We start from the raw sequence: 25,349 nt of genomic DNA on the forward strand, positions 1-25,349 counted from the left end.
TCCCACTGTGTGAAAGGAGCTCTGATTAAAGTCGGCTGTGACAGGCACAGCGCAGACAGACAGAAAGGGTTAAGATTAAGGCCATTTTTCTATATTGTTCCTAGTTGTCTCTGTGTATCACTGGCAAATATATTACTTCTGTTTCAGTGCAGTTTTCAAACAGCATTGCTGCATGGTGACTCTGTAGTATGTGAGACGTGGAGCTAGCAGACCACCTGCTGTAACTTAGTAATGATTTACAGAATGGATGAGACGTGTCAGGTGAGGTTAACTTTTGTCAGCTCAGTTTTTATGGACTTTTTCTGGAATCACAGGCATATAATCCTTTTGTTTTTTTTGCTCTTACAATAAATCTGTTGGTCTGCTACTGATGAACTCACCCTTTGGTTTCCTATATATATCTATATATATATCTATATATATAGATATATAGATATATACTGTATATACTATATATTTTTTTGTTTTAATTTTTAGCAAATCAAAGGAAAAAGACAGAATTAATTCTGCTCCCAAGGACTCTTTTGGATATTCCTCCATGCCACTTACTGCTGTCCAAGAGACACATCACTGAACCACACCATTGTAGTCATGGACATATTACTTTATTATGCAAAAAAATCCATACTAGTCTATTTACAAACAACCTTATGCACTGATATAAAGATAATATAGATAATAGATAATCACTTTTATCATCTTAGAAAGTGGTTTGTTCCACATGCGTGTATATTCAGTTCTGTTTACACCTCTTCACAAGTTTTTGGAGTTCTTACCACAACTTGCTGATTTGGGGCTGAATTTCTTTGAACTAACTGCAGTTTGTTCAGTACAGTGAATATTAAAACATTACTAACTCCCAAAATGAAAGTATCACATGTACAAGGTATTGAAAAGAAAAGATACAGACAGCACTGAAAGAGATACTGACAGAGATGACAGTAATCAACAGATGATAATGCAATCCAATCATCTGATATCGAGGCACTGAGCACCACAAACAGAACTACAAGAAGCCTGAGGGTTCAGCTGCAGTCAGTGCTCTGCAGTGCCAACTGAGGCAAAGTGTAGATGAAGCAGTGGATGTTTTGGAGCCAATGCTGCAGGAGCTAAAAGATGGGGAAGGCTAAAATGGCCTGTGTATGTTATAGCTACTACAGTTTCCCAATATAGCCGAGGGCTAGATTGTTGAACGCTTTCCTTGGTGAAAACATAAACTGGCAGCAGAACTGAGGATGCAGCTAATGTTTACGGTGCAAGCTGCTGTGTGTTCATGAGCATGCTAAGTGGCCACAGACAAATAAGCTAAAATAGGACTGTTTCATTTTTAATAAACAATATGGCATATCCTGATAAAACTGTAGTTTTTAGCAAATGTTACACAAACAAGTTTAAATAGTGCTTTTATTGGAGATTGCTTTCATGTCTGTTCAGGAGTCATTTATTTATTCATGCAGTGTTTAGCAGAGCTAAAGTGGTGTCACTCAATGCATAGCTGTGACTCATAGGTTAAATTAGACACTCTGCTATCTACACTCACTGACCGCTTTGTTCAAATGCTCGTTAATGGCAATATCTAATCATCCAATGACATGTCAGCAGTGTAATGCATTTAGGCATGTAGACATGTTCAAGATGACCCGCTGAAGTTCAAACTGAGCATCAGAATGGGAAAGAAAGTTGATTTAAGTGAATTTGGTTGTGGCATGGTTGTTGTACATAGTGTCTGAGCATAGGGAGAAGAATCACAGCTTACAGTAATTTCTAATGTGAGCTTCAGTAGATTTTCTTAGTTTACATGCTGTGATCAGCTGACCTGCTGCTCTTTGTGGATTTACACAACTGAGTTCAACAAGATGTCAGCAGCTTCACGAGCTATCCTGGCTGATTTCCATCTCATACACGGACACTGACACTATATATTTTTTATACTATCTTTATACTAGACAGTGCGAAGTTGGTATAATGTTGGAATTCAGTGAATTAATCTAAGTAACATCATTTTAAATGCAGATTATTCTCTGCTACACTCTATGTAACCTAACTCTGACCATGAACATCACAGCCACTGTGTGCCAGTCCAACACTATACTAACACAAAGTTAGTATAGTGTGGTTTGTTTTGCAGAATAAAAGACATCACACACAGATCCAATATGTGATAAAATTATGAGATTACATGTAAGCTTTAAATTTGCAGTTTATTAAGCATCATTGAGCAGTCCTTACCTTTTAATCTCTTCTTCCTTTCCTGTCTTTTCTTAAATCTTTCTTTATCTCTGAGTGAAGTTATCTCACATTCTTTGCTTTGGAGACCTGACAGGACATTGGGTAAAAAATAAACACAGAAGCAACATGGGATTTTTTTCTCCAATGTCCCTTGTGGGTTTCCATACTTTTCACTTCCTGTGAAATATAGCAGTTGGACCTTTAGCTATCAACACACTGTGCAACAAACTGCACACAAACAGTTTGTGTGTTTGCTGATGTTTTTTGAGCTGATTAAAAACATTGAACATTTGAAATTACCTCCCACTTAAAAAAGTCACTCCCTTCATGCTTCCTCCTTCCTGTATTAGTGATTAAGCCTGGTGGTGGTTTTATAGTATATGGGATATTTGGGCTACTCAGTATCAACTGAGCATTGCTTAAATGTCACAGCCTACCTGAGTATTCCTGTCGATTATGTCCATCTTGTTATGACCACAGAGTACCCATTCACTGATCGCTGCCTCCAGCAGGATAGCGTGCCATGTCACAAAGCTCAGATCATTTCAAACTGGTTTCTTGAACATGAAAAGAAATTCACTGCAGTCAGATGACCTCCACAGACACCAGATCTCAATCCAATAAAGACCCTTTTAAGCACTTTGAGGTCAGGGAGAGTAGAAAAGCGCTATATAGGAATGAGTCCATTTACCTTTGGGATGTGATAGAACAGGAGCCTCTCATTACGTATGTGCAACCAACAAATCTGCAAAACTGTGTGATGCTGTCATGACAACATGGACTAAAATCTGTTTCCAGGACCTTAATATATATGTATATATATATATATATATATATATATATATATATATATATGACCTGGATGAGTGTGAACCTACACAAAGATATATCACTTTAAAAACAACAACAATAAAAACATATATTTTGCATCTTATTTTAAACAGCATGACCAGATTGTTGTCATTTTTGTGAGCTGTATATTAGTAATACTTTCATGGGTTATATGTGGTTAAAACGACCCAAAGTTGGGCCAAATGTAAAAACTAGATCCACACGCAAAACCAACTCTTTTGTTTCTAGTCGCACAAAGAAGACAAACATTCCTGACAATCGGAAATAGAAATCGAAAGCTTCTCTGTGTGTGTCTGTGTGTGTGTGTCTTCAACTATCTGTTCTGGCATACCATTGTTTCCCACTCTTGTGAAGTCCCTGGAAACAATGTGGTTTGTTTCACAAGTTAACCATTAAACATACCCGCTTTTGTTTTGTAATTATATCTATCTGGTGTTAAGCAGACTGCAATGCTGAAGCCACTGCTTTTATATAGCTTGATTATATGGTTGTGGGGAATCGCACTTTTTTGTGCCTGGAGTGGTATGTTTTGGGGTTTTTTGGAATTAGCACAAGAGTTTATATAGACACTATAGAGAGAGATTAATCAAGAAAAAAGGTCAGTGCAGTTTAATGATCGGCCTGAACCTAATGAAACTTTAAATATCAGAACAATTTTCTGTCTGGTCTTATTTTGCCGTATTTCCTTGTCTGTTAAGGGCTATAACTGTAACTTTTTCCAGGCTGTAGTAAAAACGTATTTTCCTTTGATTTTGGGTCCGCACATTATGAATATTTTTCTTCCCCTAATACCTTTGAAAAGGCTGTTTAAACGGAGGATTTGCTTTTAACAATGCCTTCCAAAATCTATTAGAGCACACGGTGACATCCTGAAAGCCGATTCTGCTGAATGCACGCCGTTTCCTGGTCTCCCAACAAAATACTTTGCAGTCTAACTGTTCCCAGCCCTTTTGCACTGACTGGAAAGTGTTTGGATCGTTACTGTCTGTGACAAGACACAGACATGTTCTACTTCATCTACTCCTCTGTTCCCCGCTATAACTCTGCCAGCCCACCTGGCCTTATTCCCAGATGTTTGGTTTCCAGCAATTAGATGTTTGAATGCTCACACAGTGCCCCACATCACTGCAGGAAACCTCTAGTTCACTTCTAATGAAGACTTATTTATGGTTGCACGGCACTCGGGAAGAATCTAGCCTAAAGATACCGGGTGCATTTAATCTTCAGGGACTTTCTTTGGTTGTGAGCAGCAGACTGGAAAGTAGCTGTTATTTTTGGCAACTTTTCTTTTACTGTGATAGCGATGCTTTCAGCACCTGAATTCCTGGTTAAGTTGAGGTTTTCCTACTGCCTGAAGGTTCAGTTTTAACATTTAGAAAAATAAAGTCGATCAATCAAATGAGATCTTAGTTATGATAGCAGTGTAGATGTTACATAGCTGTGGCCTTTGTGGAGCTGATGTTGTCTATTAATTTGTAAGTTATCGTTTGATGCCATGCTAGTAGTAATTAGTTAGCATCTGCAGAGTGTTGTTGGCAAATCAAAACATACAATAACATCAGCGTGTATATTGGGAAGTTGTGAAGAACAATTTTAGCAGTTCTATTCATAGCTGGTTTTTTTTGTGGTGTTACAAAAGTAAAAATGTATTCATTAAAAAATAAACATGAATGTTTTGAAAAAAATCTTCAAAGTATTGAAGAAAACTGGATAGCTCACAAAACATATGATAAAGAAAAGCTTTTTTTTTCTATGAGCTTCCACAGGCATTTGGGTTTTTGACCTTAAAACATGAACATGAACATTACTGCACTTCTCCAGTTAAGACTGCCAGCCATTTATAAGTCAGCACATATAAATGGGATAAAAAAATATCATATGACACTTCTTGACTTTCCAGATGCTACTGGAAAAAGGAAATTCTAAGGTTTGTGATGGTTAGAAAAATCTCGTTTACTGTTCAATTTCCTCCTTAACATTTGCTAAGGAGGAAATTGAACAGTAAGAAATGTTAAAGAGGAAAACTGACATTACAGACCAGTGTGCATCATGTAATGAATGAAGAAATTGCAGTTTGGCCATTACGCTAAAGGAACAGCGCTTCCTGGCTCTGATATATCCTCTTCTGGTTGTTTTTCAAGCTCAAAGTTAGAACCAAAGTTAAGACTCCCCGGCCAAGAAATAATCCAGCACTAATATCCCTGAATTTCATGTTTTTGATTGGATTAAAAACACAAGATACCATGTTTTCATTCGTAGGATTTAGTTGAGCAGGTAAAGTAGATTTTGGTTCCGTTTGGCAGAGCCAGGAAATGGCTTTTCCTTGCTAACAGTCTGTATGCTATGCTGCTTTATATTTACACAGTTGGTGCTGTTTGAGACATGTACAGATCTTTGCATCTACTGCAACCTTTACTAGAAAAAAGTTGATAAAGTCTGTACACATTGCAAACTAGATGCACAGTTAATGCACTGCGAATCAGAGCTTAGTTAGAGACCAATAACCAATGAACTTCTTTAATTCTGAGGATAAGTCATGTACTTAGTTTGAAGTCTTAGACACCTGGAAAACATAATTTATACTGCTGTTGTATAATCTGCAACTCACCGAGTGCAATATTACAAAGGCACTGGGTGGACTCCAAACTAGCTTGCATGAATGTAATAATTTTGTTAAGTCTATTAAAAATGTAATATTCATGATGTAAGACTAAATTCCTTAATTTCTTTTGTTTTTTAGACTTTGAAGGTGCAGGTCAAATCATCGTTTATTGGGCTATAATGTAAGGTGTAAGTATATTCATATATAGCTGATAATGTAAGTTTGAATTTTAAGCAGGAGCAGGTTGGATTATTCCAACCTATTGTAAGTGAAGGTAAAAGGTAAAGACAAATGAAGGGCAAGTTAGTTAAAAGAATCAGGAATTCATCAAAAACTTTGGGAGAGCTTTTATCTATTTCAGTTGTGGGTGGTGGAAGTTCTGGGATTCAAATCAAAATACCTTAAAAGTGACAAGATCTACAAAAAGTTGATGATTTAAAGACATTCTTTGCCTTCACTGACTTCCACATGAGTCACCCTTATCTGATGAATTCATGAAGGCAGGCGATGGCAGGTTAGTGAGACGTTTGTGTTTGTTTATTGCATCGTTCAGACGTCATCCCACACTTTGTTTAATGCTCGCAGTGAAAAAATCAAACCGATTGTTTAGCTACAGGCACTACAAGCAAACTGGATCAGCTATTCAGACAGAGATGATTTATGGCTGACTTGCCTCCCCACAGACGCCAGTAATGGCTGTTCTCCAAGAATTCAGCCCTATCACTCACCAGCTCACAAATTCTTAAACTTGACTAACGTCCAATAGACGTCACCTGGCCCAGCGTGCTCACCGTGTATGATGTTGTCAGCCGCTCAGTTGCAAAATCTTCTGTTGAACTAAATTAACTTTCAAAAGCTTTGGTTGTTTTTCTAAAAGCAATTTTAATTTTGTTAGCAGCCTTTTGTTAATAAAATAATGAAAAACACAGTGAAAACATGTACACATCGTGCAACATTACAGCACAAATACATAAACAAGTGTCCTGATTAATGTGTTACATGTGGTCTCTTGTCCAAAAAATAACTAAAAGTACACAAACTAGGGTATGTAATTGAGTTTATTTAGCTAATAGTAAACATATGCAGTAAAACTATTTTGTTTTTAGAGTAATATCTTTTATTTTCTTTCATGTCAAGGTGTATTTCCCCCCCCTTATCAGAACAAGTAAAGCAACAATATGTGAGTCAGCTTTAATATTGAAAGCATTTGTGAATTAATACTTCCAGACTTGCCTTTCCCATGGAAAATAAAAAAATAACCATATAAATTCATTATGAAACATCGAGTCCTGATTAACAATTAAACAGCAGGGGGATGTAGCTTTTAGCAAACATTACAAAAACATAAGCATACGGCATTTTGGTGGGAATTTTTTTAAATTTATAGCAGTAGCATCATGAACATTTGGAACTCTGTTAACAGTGTGTGGGCCAACGTAGGCAAATGCAGAGGAAGTAATAAAAAGATACAAAGATAAACATTAAAAGAAAATACATATTTTTGTCTTTTTTAGTGATTTTCCCCCTTTTTCCTATAAGCTATGCTAAACAGTAAAATGAGCGTAATGAGTCCAGTCATGTTCTCACTAGCTTAGAAAATGTCAAATCATCAATGGCGCGTAATATAAACAGACTAAGAGAATCTCAGTGTGCTAACACTCAATATTGAAAAGCATTAAACTAGATAATATTCTTTATTGGAAATCATTGCAAAGGCTCGAGAATGCTTGTGAAAATTACCATAAGTGAGCATAAGCTCCAGTGCAAGTGGAATTGGCAAACTGTCCTGTTGTCTGATAAATCACTTTTATATAAAATCAATTTTATATAACATTATGAAAAACAAAAAACAGGCAAACAAAACAAAACAAATTAACAAAAAAAACATTTTAAGGACAAATCATTGTAAAACTTAGGGGACGTCTACAACGGAACCATTGTTTTGTAGCTGAAAGTTGGTTGCTGAGGAAAATTTCAACCTCCAGTTGCCTAGGCAACCTTGTATTTACAGTCTTGTCAAATGTTGATCCAGGGTATCCTTCACTATCACTGTCACTTTATTGGTTTCCCTCAGAGTTGACAGAAGTCTAACCGGGGACCTGTCCATAAGTTGCCAAAAGTCAGCGACTTTCTGTGTTCTCTGGTCACCACATCGCTGAGAATTTATTCCAGTGTGGAGGCCCCTTCACGCCTGAATTATTTTTCTACAGTAAATTTATGTAGAGCCTATGATACAGCCTGTACAAGTGGTAGAAGCCTTTAACAGCATTTATACCTTTAAGGGCCTCCTTAGATTTCTAGGGAAGTGCACAACAGCTTGAGTTTGGGAGTAATGTTACACAGAAGTATACATTCCCTGTTAGGCATTGTAGATGATAAACAAAGCAATTTAAAGCTGAAAACTACACAGTAAAAGCAAATCAGATGTAATTTTGGCACATTAAAACAAGTTGCGTATAGGATTAAAATCAAAGTCTACACAGTGTTGTATTCAGATTAAATAGTTTACAAGGAGAAAATGATCTACTTTCCTCGCCATTCTTTTGCAATGATTCACCTTGTACAGCCGCCTTGCTGGGTCCTGCCACCTGCCTTTCTTTCTATTCACTGGTAAAAAGTAATAATTGTTCATTTAAACTGGTGATAAAAAAAAAAATTCCTGACATGTATGCGAATCTTTGCTTTTCTAAGCTGTTGTTTTAACCAATACTCAAACTTTAAAATCTCCACCATTTAGTTGCCGTGGGATCGTCCTCCTTTTGTGTGTTTTCAGGCTGTGTCGAGGTGCTGTCACAGCATTTAAATGAGCATTTTGCTTCAGCGAGAATGAAGAGTTTTTGTCAGCCTCCACTCATCATGGATGATTAGAGAAAAATGTCTACCCATCTTGACTGGAGATCGCCACAGCTCCAGATAACATGCTCGGTGATTGAAGGTCGCAATATTTTGAATTCTAATGGGCCTGCAAGATGAATTGCCTGAAATAGACTGTAGAATCTTCCTGCTTCCTCCCCATGCCCCCCTTGCCTGTCCGCTGTGAAAAGAACCACTGGGAATGGCAAGGCCCGATGATCATAGAATTATTGGATGGTGATTCTAAACCCTTCAAAAGGGAGTTGCTATGGAGATCTCGTTCCAAACTGTGAAATGATTCACCTTTGAAAGGCTGGAGGGCCTGAAAGCTGAACACATCATTGTTCAGGTGGCGGTTGGTTAGGAAATTGCTGGTGTCTGTGCAATCAGCGGCACTATAGTAGTTAGGGATCTAAAAAGGTTTGTTCTCTGAATGATGTGGGACAACAGTGGTCTGCATATGACAGTTCCTTTCAATCAAGGCACTCTCACGCTCAGCGGTTTAACAAAATGAATGAAATGACAGAGGTTAAGCTAATGATAAGTGAATTAATACCGTTGTTTCTGTCTGTAGTCAGTTCGGGAGAACAGACTACCCACAACATTCAGTTTTCAGCTGCACACGGATCAGACATGTCTGAACGACTTTTCCCTACACATATATACTTTTTCACTCTGTGATATGAAACCTGGTGGAAAGATGCACTTTTAAAACTCAGTTTACCATTAGATTTTTCAGCTGTCAGTAGATTACATAGGAACTGGAGGCACTCTGTGAGGTACAGATATTCATACTATTGAGGACTATGATCTATTTTTAGCTGGAATCATGTAGAAAACATGAGTATATCTCTGAAGGGCTACAACCCACTATTTTCAGAAATCAAACTGCTTTTTAGCAGCCAGTGTATTTGCCGTAATTGATATTGGCTGAGAAACAAGGCAGAATCTTCCACAAACTCTGTTACTGAAGCCATGTGCTACAGATATGGCTGTCAGTTTCATGCATCTTAAAAAGAATGTCAAGAAGATATCTCCTGAATGAACATAAATACCCGTATGTGTATTGCCTGTGTTTTTATGTCGGGAAGACATCCATAATGTGCTTTTCCTGACAGACTCATAAAATAGCTTTTACTGCTCTAAATACCAGGAGAATTGCGGCACTGAGTTTGCATGAACATTTTAAGAGCAGCATGAGGAATGCAAGTTCTTCAGATGTGCTCTTACCTATCTTGCATGTGAAAACATGCACAGGAAGTTAGAAGTCAATGAATACTGTAATTTGACTGAATTATGTTGACCACATATCCTCCCAGGTAGCAACATCAGAGGAAGCAGCTCAATCAGTATTGATCTTGACTTGACTCAGATGACTTTCTCGTCTGTGTACCTGGCAGATAAGTATTGTTGTTGTGTTAAACTTGGTATTTGTGAATTTTGTTGATGTGACGTTTTGAAGAAAAAAAAAAGGTTTCTTCTGTTATTTTGGGGGTTTTTTTTGGTTTTGTCTTCTTAAATACTTTTCATTTATAAATATCACTTTGAGTTCTATCTTCTGCAGTGCTGCTGTAATTTTACAGAGTTTAGCCTGATCCCTAATCAAGCCATTGAACACTGCACAACCTCTAGAGACTAATCCTTTTGTTCTGTCAATAAAGGAGCACCTGTTAATGGTCTTTTCATAATGTACACCATTTAAAAAGAAGCAATAAAACTGAACTGCGAGACAAACCTGACTCCTGAAAGTTGGCCTTTCCAACCTCTTCTTTCTTTTTTTGTGTGTTTTTACTGTCTTGCATGTGGTTTTGTGTGGCGCCACAGTTTCATAAGGGCTGTCTTCACTGAGCCCTGCCCCGACCCATTTTTTTAAAGGCTAATTGTGGAGATTGCCCCATCAGATTTCCCTCCTTTCTTTCACTTTGTGCATTTGTTGCCGGGCTCTAAGCCTTGAATGGGAAGGCAGTAGAGTAGATGCAAATGTTAAATTAGGCGAGATTAATTAAAGCAAATTATTTTGGAATATGCGGTAGTCAGCAGAGAGTGGCAGTTGATGACTAAATAGTGAGTGATCAGCTGCTCTCCTTCCTCGGAAGCTTGTTTGAATTTACTTTTTTATTAACATATATAACAATAGTTTAAACATTGTTAATTACTTAAGACATTAAAAAAATGGGCTTACTTTAGGCATATAGGAACATACATGCATTTTAATGCTTTAATTAAAACCTACACCAGCCAAGACTGGATGTATCTTTGTAAACTTCTATGCTCTAATTAATATGTGCAAAATTAAGGAACAGTTTCCCTCTGCTACACAGTGCAAAACTGTACATCATGATTGTTTATAATGTATGTATATTCTTGCAGCTAACAAAATGATTACATTGCATTATATTTTCTGAGTTCATGCAGACACAATAGCAAATTTTCATTCAATCAGTGCTGAACAGGGAGATGGTAAATTGGAGCAGCAAAACAATAATTCCACTGATTAGCCCCTTTCTGTGTGGCGTAAGTGAACTGTTTATACTGTGGAGTACCTCTGCAAGAGGAGAGGAACCAAAACAGCCTGATTAGGCAAAGAGTAATTGAATAAGTTCATTTCACCATGAGGACAACGCACAGGATGACAGCTTGCACAAAAGTCTACAGCTTCTGTTGACTTGCATGGCTAATAAGATGTTGCTTTTTTTTTGGTTGTCTATCATTTTCTTGTAGAGCTTGATTGCAAAAGTTTGCTTTTATGGAAAACCAAGGATTTATGGCTCCTTAACACAGTGAAAGATATAATATTCTGCGTGTACAGAGGTTTTGGTAAAAGTCAGCATAAAATGTGAAAAAGCTCATTGCTGGTATCAGAGGAACTGGTTCTTATTTGTCAAGTTTATAAAGCAGCATTGTGAGGCTGTACTCTGACATAATGTTGCTCTAAGCTAACAATCGTAACAGTTGTAATGCTAGTTTGAATGCTTTACAGGTATGATGTTTACAGTGTAGCCGTCTAGTTGTAACAATGTAAACTGTGGGGCAGGAGAGAAGCTCAATTGCCAACTTTCATTTGCTCTCCAAAAAGGTCATTGGAGCATGCAACCTAGCATAAAACCTTCCAATACAAATACTTAATATGCATATAACTTAATTTTCCTCATCATGTTTTACTACGTTTTTCTTTTTTAATTTAAAATGCAAGAACAAGGCAGATGGAACCATGGGAAATCAGAATATTTCATCAAAAATAAAATCAGTGTAGAACATTTACTTTAAAAAAAACAAACTACTGAGCACCATTTTAGCTACTTTTCTATTATTACCTACTCGGATCCACTCGGCACAGTTCGCCAGAGTTTTCAGGTTTTCCATTAGGTAATAGTACCTGTTATCACATACTTTCTGGTACCTGCTCGACCGGGATCCCAAGTGATCCAAGCAGGTGTTAAAATGTGACATGGTCAGACTGCGTGCCACCGATTGGCTAGTCAGTAGCGTCACTCGATGACTCATGAGAGCGTCTCATTCACAAAAATCAAAACCAACATTTTTGAAACTGGGCAACAAGAGAAATGGCTACAAATAATAAAACCGTGGTCCCTGAGTCTGACAAAAGAGCAGCACCAGATATATTCTCGACCACTGTTAAAGCGTTCATGTCGCATATTAATTACATTAATATCCGAGTCGATCCGTGGCGAGTCGGTCCAAGTAGGTACTAATGAAAAAGGGGGTTTTCAAGATGACGTTTGGCCCTATTACCTATTCTGACTTATAACATAAAAAGTGGCCGCGCAAGAGTTTTAACTCTTAATTGTTTATTAAATATTAGAAAAAAAATATTTAGACTGTTGGTGCCACTCCGTGCCCTTCCTCTGGACACACCCATGCGTAGGTGGCAATAAGATATAATGCGTCTGTTTACTTGGTGTACTTAACAAAGACATCAATTTGTTTTAATTTTAAAGTTCAAACTAAACAAACTTCTCTTTAGGAGCCTCTCAAGTGATCTACATGCGTCACATATGGTGATGTTTCATTGTACAGATAGACCTGAAACTCAGGTATGCTGTTGCTCATCATAGCTATGAATCATCCATATTTCCCATATATGTGACTGTTAGAACTTGTTGAGATTTTATCTCAAAGGGCCCTTCCTGTCGACAGTTCTCCACACATTCAGGTGTCAAAATATGAATATTGATTGTTGATAAAGTTTGGTAAATATACACATTCCAAACATCACTCACCTGACAGCCACTTCCTTGTTGAATGATATGGGATTCCTATTATGCTTCAGTGAAACCTCACGAGTTGCTGTTGTTGACTGATATATGACAATGTGTGCAGCTACAGTGGGGCAAAAAAGTATTTAGTCAGCCACCGATTGTGCAAGTTCCCCCACCTAAAATGATGACAGAGGTCAGTAATTTGCACCAGAGGTACACTTCAACTGTGAGAGACAGAATGTGAAAAAAAAAAAATCCATGAATCCACATGGTAGGATTTGTAAAGAATTTATTCGTAAATCAGGGTGGAAAATAAGTATTTGGTCAATAACAAAAATACAACTCAATACTTTGTAACATAACCTTTGTTGGCAATAACAGAGGTCAAACGTTTACTATAGGTCTTTACCAGGTTTGCACACACAGTAGCTGGTATTTTGGCCCATTCCTCCATGCAGATCTTCTCGAGAGCAGTGATGTTTTGGGGCTGTTGCCGAGCAACACGGACTTTCAACTCCCGCCACAGATTTTCTATGGGGTTGAGGTCTGGAGACTGGCTAGGCCACTCCAGGATTTTCAAATGCTTCTTACGGAGCCACTCCTTTGTTGCCCGGGCGGTGTGTTTTGGATCATTGTCATGTTGGAAGACCCAGCCTCGTTTCATCTTCAAAGTTCTCACTGATGGAAGGAGGTTTTGGCTCAAAATCTCACGATACATGGCCCCATTCATTCTGTCCTTAACACGGATCAGTCGTCCTGTCCCCTTGGCAGAAAAACAGCCCCATAGCATGATGTTTCCACCCCCATGCTTCACAGTAGGTATGGTGTTCTTGGGATGCAACTCAGTATTCTTCTTCCTCCAAACACGACGAGTTGAGTTTATACCAAAAAGTTCTACTTTGGTTTCATCTGACCACATGACATTCTCCCAATCCTCTGCTGTATCATCCATGTGCTCTCTGGCAAACTTCAGACGGGCCTGGACATGCACTGGCTTCAGCAGCGGAACACGTCTGGCACTGCGGGATTTGATTCCCTGCCGTTGTAGTGTGTTACTGATGGTGACCTTTGTTACTTTGGTCCCAGCTCTCTGCAGGTCATTCACCAGGTCCCCCCGTGTGGTTCTGGGATCTTTGCTCACCGTTCTCATGATCATTTTGACCCCACGGGATGAGATCTTGCGTGGAGCCCCAGATCGAGGGAGATTATCAGTGGTCTTGTATGTCTTCCATTTTCTGATGATTGCTCCCACAGTTGATTTTTTCACACCAAGCTGCTTGCCTATTGTAGATTCACTCTTCCCAGTCTGGTGCAGGTCTACAATACTTTTCCTGGTGTCCTTCGAAAGCTCTTTGGTCTTGGCCATGGCGGCGTTTGGAGTCTGACTGTTTGAGGCTGTGGACAGGTGTCTTGTATACAGATGATGAGTTCAAACAGGTGCCATTCATACAGGTAACGAGTGGGGGACAGAAAAGCTTCTTACAGAAGACGTTACAGGTCTGTGAGAGCCAGAGATTTTCCTTGTTTGAGGTGACCAAATACTTATTTTCCACCCTGATTTACGAATAAATTCTTTACAAATCCTACCATGTGGATTCATGGATTTTTTTTTTCATTCTGTCTCTCACAGTTGAAGTGTACCTCTGGGGCAAATTACTGACCTCTGTCATCATTTTAAGTGGGGGAACTTGCACAATCGGTGGCTGACTAAATACTTTTTTGCCCCACTGTATATTTCAAATCTAACTATACAATGTTTACAAAAATGTCTCATAAAGACGCTCTATCCGTTTGGGTACAATTATTCAAGTAGCCTACAATTTTGAAGCACTTTTCATGTAGGACTGGCTGTAAAAATACTGAACATATTCATATTATGTAATAACTGATAATTGATTTATTGTTGAATAAAGCAAATATGCATGGCTTGGAGTGAAAAGGAAAACAAAAGAAAGTTGTTTGTGCATGCTGTGGATATTTGACATGGTTTCCATTGTTTGTGTGTAAGAGGACAGCTATAAAGAATTCCAGTAATTAACAGTGAATGGTTGTTAAGGCCTCACACACAGGCCTAGAGAGTGGAGCCTTTGTGACTTCCTGACAATCGCCAGTTGAAAAAAAAAAATTTGCTTACTTGTTTCAAATTGTCAAGTTATTTTGTTGTTGTTTTTTATAGTGTGCTGTTTTTTGCCTGCAAGAGTAAAATTCTACTTTAAACATTCATGATAATCTAGCAAGAGCCATATAGAAATATGATATGTAATACTTTTATATATACATGGACATTTTTTTTTGGGGGGGGGGGGGGGGGGGGGGGGTAGAATTGTGACCATTTGATGTCTTACTTTAGAACACAACACTTTTAGTTACCGGTAAGTAAAATATTAACTTCAGAAGTTTTGTTTGGAACCAGAGGTGGGACCAAGTCATTGTTTTGCAAGTCTCAAGTAAGTCTCAAGTCTTTATCCTCAAGTCTCAAGTCAAGTCTCAAGTAATGTCAGGCAAGTCAGAGTCGAGTCTCAAGTCACTGGTGTAAAAGTCCGAGTAAAGTCACAAGTCTGAAACTTTGAATTTCAAGTCCTTTCGAGTCTTTAAAAAAAAAAACGAAAAAATAATGTTGCAGTTACATGCTAAATGTAAATATTAGACCATGTAATTTTTTAATCTGTGTTTTTCTCAACACATGACAAAATAGTGAACTTAGAAAATATACACAAATTGTGAAATTGCACCTCTTTAAAATGCAGCTCAATTAAACCTAGCTCCAAGAATAATTTTCACCGACAGTTCTGAGATAAGCTGCATGTTATTCTTGGATGCGGTTGTAGGACCGGCTTTAAAATCGCATGACAAAAATATCATACACATTAAAAAAAACTGTATCACCAACGTAGCCTGGACAACATTTGCTAGTTAGATGAAGTCAGCTATCTCATCGTAGCATATTTATATGCATATTAATAATCATACGGTTCTTGGAGTGAGTGCATACACTCATGAAGTTTAGTAACTTCCGATCACTGCAACAAGCCCAGGTACAGTTTACCGACGGATGGGTGCAGGACCTTGAAATGCACCGTGTAGAACGAAAGACCATCGTACGTATCATAAGTTTACCAGTCTCACAAATTGTTGTCATAAATACACATTCCTTAACCGTTTATTAATAGGACCTTTGAGCTCAACGGTAATTAATTAGTAGTGGAAATAATTTCTGGTACCCATCACAGAAATGTAGCAGTGACAATAATACTGTATGCTGTAATCGTACTGGGCAATTAGTGATACAAAAAACCTGTTTTATCCTGTGAATAAAAGTATATGTTTTTGTCAATGTACCATAATAACAGAAGCGAAACGCAATATTATGTCAGGACAATTCACTATTTATGCACAATAAACAAAGGAGCATAGCGCGACCATTTCTGTTCAGCGCCAGACTTGCTTGTAACCTATATCACCAATTATGTTAAGAAAAATGACGCATTAACTACAACAGCAGACTGACCTTTGTGTAAATGCTTGGAGCAGACTAACCTGTGAGCTGGAGTGTTCTGGGACGTTATATTTGATCTTTGAATGGCTGCAATCCAGGCCATCCGTCGCCTCCTTGTTACTTCGGAAACATGGCTCGAACAATTTCTCTTCAACGACGTAATCCGATAACAACCGATCTCTTTACCCGTCGGCTTCCCGTGGCTGTCATGCGACCGGCTATTGCAGTTAATAATACAACAGCTTCTTGACATTTTTGTGTTTCTTTTTATCGCTGTGTGACTGATTTTAATTGAAAGCCTGCGTGCGCTAGTACCTCTTGCCACGAGTTCCCAGAATCCTTTGCGGTTCTACCCGTGAATGACGTCACATTTTCAATCTCTATATAATATGCATGTTAAATGTTATATTTGGGGTAAAATATCAAGTCTTTTCAAGTAAACCGGTTCAAGTCCAATTCAAGTCCCAAGTCATTGGTGTAAAAGTCCAAGTCAAGTCACAAGTCTTACAACATTTTTTCAAGTCAAGTCTAAAGTCATAAAATTAATGACTCGAGTCTGACTCGAGTCCAAGTCATGTGACTCGAGTCCACACCTCTGTTTGGAACTGAGTCAGTTTTCATGCTGCAGTGTTCCCAGTGCTGTAGAATGATTAATACACCAGTGAGATGCTCTTTCTCCCCCCCCCCCCCCCCCCCCCCCCCCCCCAAACGCGCCATGTTGTCAAACAAGCTCTGCACAAACTGTACTTTGTAAATTGAAGAAAATATTTGCAAGACATGTGGGAGAATTGTCCACTACAGTTGCCAGTGTTAATGTTAAAGGCTTGTCACTCTCATGTGCCAGATGTACAACCCACCCACCACCACCCCACCAGCCCCACCCCCACCCGCCACCACCCCCCCTTCCAAACCCTGAGCACTGCTGAAGAATCAGAAGGAGTCCTAAGAGCCGCTGGTGGCTAAATGGTCTGCTTCACAGTCTCATTACCTAATCACCAGCATAGCCACAGCTAAGATGCAAATGATTGGAAAACGGCTGTCCTCTTTCATATAAGAACGCTGACATTTTCTCCTAAATCATGCTTAGTTTTCTGCGTTTTTTGTTGGTTTTTATGTTTTTTTTCACTAAATGGCTAATAGTTTTAAAACGGAGAAGTAGGAAATGCAAGGCCAGATGCTCTCCACTTCATGCAGAATGACAGACAGGCCTGTTTTAGTTGCACTTAAAGCCAATTTTAGTGGAACTTGGCTTGACACTGTGAGCTGGTTTCTAACTGTTCTGACACACTGAAAATAAAGATTAAATATATTCCTGAATATTGCATTTCTATGACTGACATTGTGCTTTTTTATGTGGATGCCTTTTTTTCATATTCTCTGCAAAAAATAATGCTTTTCCTGGGCTGAATCTAATCACTGTTTCACATTTGATTTCCAAAAAGTCAATGTCATTGATTCTGTTACCCCAATTTGTTGTTTGGATTATACGTGTTCATCTAAAGCAGTGCTGTTGTTATTTCTAAGAAGAAGAAAAAAACCTTTATCCTGATGCTCTCCCTATGTGTTTGTATCTTATCCCTGCAGGTGCTTTTGATGATGAGGATATCATCCATGTGGAGGGGACAGTGGACCCAGTGAGGGACATGGAGATCATCCACGAGGAGCTGAGGCTGAAGGATGAGGAGATGATCAGCCCTATTATTGACAAGCTAGAGAAGACAGCCATTAGAGGCAGTGACAAGAAACTCAAACCAGAATATGTGAGTCAATGTCCCAGCAGGCCCTTTGCTCCCCCTCACAGCAAGGCACAAATAATAACCCACCCACACATGGCCAAGGAAAAAAAAAGTATGTTTTTTTAATCTCCCTCCAATAGGTCTCACCCCTCCCCCTGGCCCATTTTTCCCTTTCTGAGATTGAAAGTGATCAGGGGTCAGGGGTTTTCTGCTGTAGAAATCATTAATAGAGAGTTACTTATTCAGCTACTGACCCTGGGTCACAGCACTGGGCTAATGAAAGTGTTTCCACACAGCTCTTTTCATCTAAAGTAATACTCAAATCATGGCACAGCTCTGTCTCATGCTTATACACCTACAGCAGCTCGGGAAATTGTGTGAGGCCATATAGTGGGTGACACATATGCCTATACCTTGCTATCAATACAGTAAATGTTTAGAATATGCTTTGACAGAAGATTCTCAGTTCTCGGTGGTGCAGGGCAAAATGCAAGGCAAGATGAGAAAAGAATCCACATCTTGGATGCTAGATCAAAATATATATGGATGCTCGCACACACTCAGGTGGTTATATTGTTCCGGTAATGAGGCTGAGCAGCTAACTTTAGCAATGATTTGGTTGCAAATGTCACATGATGCCCTTCCATCATTGGAGCAGGTTAGGATGGGCCAGCAAGCAAGGGGGATCTGGCCTTTCACTTGGAGCAGCATGCCCAATTTCAGGCCCCAACACACCAAGGCTCTGACCACTCATTACACTAACGAGAGGGGCTATTTCACCTGCTGCAGAGGCCCCCGTGACTGGTTGGTTTCCCTCAGACGAAACCCCCCCACCCACCCACCCCCTTACAGCCAGCAGCACTTCCCCACACCCCTGTAGCCCCGCAGACAGGAGCCATTCAGGCTAGGCAGGTGGCCGCTTACGCACATAATTGCTAACAATTTTAGGCAATGAATAAAAATGATCTACATTACTTGTCAAAGGTTGTGCACGCGTCGGCAAGTGAGAATCTATAGAAGACCTCTTTAGATGGCAAAGAATGGTGCTTATCAAAGGCTGCACTAAGCTTTTAGATGGGAGGGATTGTGTGATTGTCTCACAGGCTGAGCCTAGCGTGTGACATGCTCAGCTGTGTGTAGGCACACGTACGCACGTCTAATTCAACATCTATATGCAGAACATCGAGACTATGTCTAAAAATGTACAGTTTAGTAGAAACAATGGTGCTCGTTCTTTCTTTTGCAGTGCCACGAAATAATGTGAAATAAAAAGGATATTGTGTGCAGCCTTTTAAAAGGTGATTGCTTGAAAGACCTTTGAAATGGGATTTAATTTCCTTTGTCGCACTCATTTGTCTATATACTCTAAAGGTCTGCGTGTGGTGTGAAAATTCATGAATAAAAGCATATTTTATCCTGTTCCTAACAGATTTAAAGAATTCGTTTAATGGGATTGAAATGTGAGAGTGTCTTATTGTACTATTTAAGTCTGTGGTGATTATCACAGTGGTAAATATGACATAATTCAGGATGATGCACCCTGTTTCTTGTTAAAACATGGCCTAAAAATTCAAAAATCAGGGGAGGGTTTTTTGCACGAAAAGCAGCAGTGTATTTTAAATAAAATCAAGCATCTCAAAGCCCACAAGTTGCTGTGTTAGAAAACTGAAAATATTCTTAATTTGAAAAAAAGAAGAAGGTCAGCATTGAGTTCATGTGAATTTGCTTCTGTTTGCACTCATCAAGTGTTGGATTGAAAGGGCAAAGTGTTGTCTTGCAGAAAAATGCAGACCTTTGCCCTGTTACATAGAAACACAGTGCCAGCATAGTGTATTACTCTGAAAGAAAACTACTGTGCAAAGCAGCATATAATTATGCAGTATAAGATAACACCAAAAGGACAACACTGAATAATTGTAGTTTGTGACACAAATCAGCCTAACTTCCTGCTGAAACCGGATGTCGGCACAAGACAAAATCCTTAAAGACAAGACTGACATTATCAGATTAAAGGATTTGACTTGTGACGAAGTATGCAGTTTTATCGAAACTGTTAAAAAAAACACTGCTACACAGATGATGTTATACTATTTAGGAAAACTAAAGACATATATGGAAATTACTGTAAGGTTCAAATTCCTAAAAGTTCTAATATTTTGTTGTGCTAAATTTATGTGCACGCACCACTACAAGGCTCAAATTTATGCATTGTTAAAAAGTGTAAACATGTTTTCTGGTGCTGTGTTTACAAGAACAATGTTTCATTGCTTTTGTCCAAGTGAATCCTCAAATCCCCTCTCCCTGCAAAACAATAATAAGAAACCGGCCCACCAGCGGCGCTTCATGGTGGCAAGCGTATGTGTTTGACCCCTGTGGGACCTATATGCCTTTTATTAACACCTGCCTGTTAGAGGAGCTCTGCACGGCGGCTGCGAGCTGATGAGGGAAACCTGGAGCGGGTTCAGCCTGTGTCACTGGCCGTTTGCTGTTTCCATTTCACAGATGATTAATCTCTCTGTGAAGACTTGGGCCGGCGCGGGCGGAGTGTATGCAGCTCTTCCTGCGCTCTCTCCCGCTGGCTGCACTCTGGCTGCCTGACTAAAAGGCCTTTAGAATTCCTGTGGAGAGAGATGTGCAGAGAGTGAATGCAGCTGGCTGGGGGTCAGTGTGTGGAGCTTTTTCTGCCATTGTGTAATTGAGGCTCTGGCAGGATTTTTTCCTCAGTTCTTTCAAAAGGGAGTATGATTGTGAAGTGCTGCAAGGGTTTGGGGAGGGAAAAGGAGGTAGGGGGAGTGTTGCAGGGGGTGGGGGAGTTTTTATATGAAGGGGGAGGTCAAGTTGACAGGAACAAAAAGAATGTGTTCCGCTAATTTCTGTGGGGCTGGATCAACAATAATAGGCTCAATTTCTTTATTACAAATTTTATAACTACCTCCCTCCCATTTTCCCACCCTTTTCCGCTTCCAGATCCTGTCAAGACCCAGTCTTGCCTGTGGTCTCAACCCACAAGTACCTCAGTAATGAATGTGGCATACATAGCTGGAAATGCTCAATATTTTCTCCAGAAGAAACACTGAATAATTAGCTCTGTACCTCACTAGTCCTTATTCAGTAGGACTACATTCTGCAAAGTGCCTGAGGAGGGACCAATAATTTACACCTTACTAACCAACTTCCAATTAGTTCCCCGCTCTTTCCAATTTCGTCTCCTCTCTCTATCCTTTTCATTAAACAGTCCCGATGGAATATTGATGTATAAAGCTGAGACTCTGAGAGAGACACCCCAGAAGGCATTTTGTCATGATTTAAAGGAGGGAAGGGGGTCTTGTGCATGCCATCCCTGTCAAAGATAGGCCACTCCTGCTTGAATGCGAGCAAAGGCCATTGTTCATTTTGGCATCAGGATGCCATGCATTTAGGAAATAATTAGCCCATACCCTGCTGGGTTTATATTCTTTTTCATCTCCTTTAATGGCTCCTTGTTCATTCTATTTTAACCCCATACAGGACATTATGTGCAAAATCAAGAGCTGGGTAGTGGATGAAAAGAAACACATCCGCTACTATCACGACTGGAACGACAAGGAGGTAAGCCTTTGATGTTGCTGTCACATTTATTGGCGCGATTTATCATGCTAATCTTTTCATCTGACCTAAAAGTACAACTGCTGTTTCCTCTTCTTTTGTTTTTTGTGTTTTGTTTTTCAAGCAACATGTTTTTTGTGCAAATCGCAAGTTAATATTATGCACAGTTATATTTTGACATTGCTTTTGTACAAGCTAATGACATCTGGCCATGCTGATCTTGATTTAGAGGCTTCCTAGTTGCGCCCCACAGAGCCTATACACCAGACTCTAATTTGATTTGGCTTCGCTTGTCTCTGTGTTGTCCTCAAAGGCTACTTTGGAAAGTTGTGGATTCTCAGTACTTGCCTTGTCTGTCTTTTTCTACAGATCGAAGTGCTGAACAAATACTTGTTTTTGACATCCAAACCAATGATCTACCTCGTTAATCTCTCTGAGAAAGACTACATAAGAAGAAAGAACAAATGGTGAGTACTTCGAAGAAGGGCGGGAGCAGATTCATCGCTCTCACTAATCATCGCTAAAGAGCTTTCCTTCTACTTACGTAAGGAATCCGCGTTCATTTTTACTTAGTTTAATCTAAACGTGTGCGCATTTGCCGTTGTGTGAGACTTACTGTGGTCTCCTGCTGACAACAACAGTCATATCTCTGTGAGAGAATCTGCCTGGAGGTGGCACTAAGTAAGCTCTAACACAACACCCAGCCCCAGACTCTGCACTTCATTAAGCCCATACGAGCATATGGTCTCCATTTCCAGCAAAATTTCTCATTTCCATATGATATCAAAGAGAGCGAAGGCTTTAAATGACAAAACAAAACAAGCGTATGTACATTTTGAAGCCAAACAGCTGATTAAAATCATCTGGGCCAGTAAATCATAGGGGCAAGACTCCTTAAAGATTATCTGAAATTGTTTTTGCAAATATTTGGTTTTGTCTTCACATGTTGTTGCTCTTGCTTTACAAGCATCTCTTCACAGCCATGAAATTCCCACAGTTCAGAACGACAGCCGAGGCTTCCTAGATGTGTTTAACTGACTGTTTTCCATAATAATGCGCATGTACGGGGAATTGCATGACTCATGCTTTCAGGTACAACACTGGTCACGATGTCAAAGGGCTAAAGATGACCTTGAAGGCACTGATATAAACTTCCAGCTCTGTGATCCTTAGAAGCACTTTTTTGTAGTAATGTTGTCATGTGGCCTCAGTGAGAGCTGATCCAGAAGGCTGGTGTTTGACATCCATTATGTCTGAAAGGGCTACTTTTTCCACACTGCAGCCATTTTGTCAATAATACCAACTTGTGGATTGTTATCACACTTTTCCAATTGCCCTCCAGGCTGGTGGTGTCACTTCTTAGAAAATTTGTTTTTGGCGCTTTACTTGGCAGCATTGTATTACAAGTGAAGTTGTTTACCTATGACTGTTTGTTAAAATGTTCCTGACACGAAAGTATGACTGTCAGACGGAGGGAGGAGGAAGAGAACTCATAAATCAAATGATTCATGGCAAGTGGAACATCCGTCATCAGTAGGAATAGAGGTTCCCCCCTCCCCCCTTTTTTTTCTCATGTTGTGTGTGTGCGTGCATGTTTCTAACTGTGTGAAATGCAATAAATCGCGGAGTGTTTTAAACAGTAGTGCTCAGATGTCCCGAGGGCTCCGCGATGAACAATGCCGACATCAAAGTGTTGATGTTTGACAAGTGATGAGTCACTTCCCTTGTCCAGAGAGGAGCTCACACCTGTATGGAGATGATTACAGGTAGATCTAGCTGTCCCTAATTGTACAATAAATGCTGCTCTCAGCCCTAATGGCAGCTAGTCTGCTGCAGAGACGCCAGACTGCCATTTGGCTGTCGCCATGCTCCCGTGTTTTTCCACCAGCACAGTTGAGATGATGATACGGTTAAGGACTATTCAAAGCAAACAGCAAGACAAATTGCAATCCCAGGTTTAATGTGTTCAGGGAAAGAAGGCGAATCGTAGAATGAGGCAAATAAGCCAATTTTATCTGTGTCTCTCAGGACACCCATTCAGGCCTTTTCACAGGTTCACTTCCCTGCTTCTTTTTATTTTTTTAAGCTCTTTTATATTTAAGGTGTTTTGCTGAGATGCTGCCAAGCAAGATTGAGGTTCATGCTATTTAATCTCAGTTACACGATCCTGATATTTTTAATGTATGCATTATAATTTAGGTTTTTTTTTTATTATTATAGCCATTTAATAGCATTTTCTCGAAATAGTTATGGCAATTGCATCATCGTTTGCAATAGTTTTATTTAGTATTGTAAGTCTCCAAAAACATTCTGTTGTTAACCGGGATCATCCTGTTTGGAGTATGGGAACCACATACCAAGCTGGCCTTGTTTAGACAAGAATACAGAGTATTAGCTTTAGAAAGCCATCATTAATGGAGGGATCAGACAAGGAGCAAGGCCTCCTTTCATCCCCAGGTTCTCTGCTGGAGACAGTACATCATTTACTGTTGAGAGGAGCACATGGCTCCAATCCTATACAGTGTATGTGTATGAGAATGCGTACATGTGCATGTTTGAAGTCTGTTTCAGAGGCGACTCCATGCTCATTTGGATGCTGGTGTAATTGCGGTGTGGAGATCAAAGGCGCGCTGGCCGAGTGATGTTCCAGAGGAGACTTTACCACACAGCCCTCTCCTCTGTGCAGAGGGGGCCGCCTGCTGCTCACCGCTCCCCTCTCCCCTCTAGCCATGCACTGCCCCCTGCACATCCCCGCTCGTAAAAAATGATTAAGGCTGCATTTGTCATGTGTTTATGACTGAGAGGCATTGCGTGATAGGGAATGGCATCTACAAGAGTCTATCAAGAGGCTTTCTCCTCTTTCCCCGGCGTCAGTGAGCTGCCTGGAAGACTATTCAACAGAGCGCAGTGTGTGTGTGTGCGTGTGTGTGTCTGTGAGAGCGCTGTTGATAATGTGGTGGCTGCAGTCTGCCCAATGCTGGCATCTTTACTCGTCATCTAAGACGTTGTGTATTTTACAAGCACGTGGCCTCGCCAATTTTAGGACTCTTTCTTTCTTTTAATAGATTTGATATCAGATATTTATTTAATCTTCTTCTTAATCTTCGAAGAGTATTCATATTTTGTAATGACAGAAGACACAATTAGAGGACACTTCAGCTATACTGTGATGTTTTTTCCTCCCTTGTCATTTCTTTTTCTGCCTTTTTCTTCTCCTTCTTTTGGACAATGTGCATTAAAGTAAATTGGTGCCTCTTAAGTAGATGAGTTGACCTTTAAGGAAACCGGCAAGTGTGACCTGTCTGTGAGTGCCTCTGCCGTGTGGGCTCTCCTGGTGAGTGTAAGAACTGCAGGGTACCACTGCTTGCAGCTTTTATTAACTCTGTGCGTGTGTGTGCGTGTGTCTGCGTGCGTGTGTTTGCATGTGTGAGCATGTATGTTAGTCAGGGTCTGTTTGTCTGCCTGTATACAAGTGGGCATAGGTCTGAGGATGTGTACTTTTCTCTTTAATCTCCAAATACTTTTTTGTTGTTGTACTCTTCCAAACGTATTCGTACTTTATCTCTCTTAAGCATTGTTTGCCTCCAGTGCGTGTTACGTTTGGTACCTCTCTCATTATTCTTTATGCCGGGAAGCGCCAACTTTAACATGCCACAGCTGCTCTTTCTGTCGGTCTCTATCTAATTGTGTTTTCCTACCACAAATGCATCCATATCTATAATCTACTTGCTAATGTTTTCTTGTCGTGATGTAATTCAGAAAATCTTCTGCAATCC

General features: G+C 39.7%; 1 protein-coding gene across 2 annotated transcripts in view; it reads left to right on the forward strand.

Moving 5' to 3' along the window:
- The window catches only part of LOC101485291 (obg-like ATPase 1), a 49,733-nt gene that overhangs the window by 10,417 nt on the left and 13,967 nt on the right, over positions 1-25,349 (forward strand). For both annotated transcript variants that reach the window (XM_004557744.3, XM_012920885.3), the window contains 3 exons: positions 17,837-18,012; positions 21,496-21,576; positions 21,943-22,040. In XM_004557744.3, the coding sequence (XP_004557801.1) occupies positions 17,837-18,012; positions 21,496-21,576; positions 21,943-22,040 (355 nt within the window). The remainder of the gene's footprint in view (positions 1-17,836; positions 18,013-21,495; positions 21,577-21,942; positions 22,041-25,349) is intronic.

Source organism: Maylandia zebra, linkage group LG16 (assembly GCF_041146795.1).
Source record: "Maylandia zebra isolate NMK-2024a linkage group LG16, Mzebra_GT3a, whole genome shotgun sequence".
NCBI lineage: Eukaryota > Metazoa > Chordata > Actinopteri > Cichliformes > Cichlidae > Maylandia > Maylandia zebra.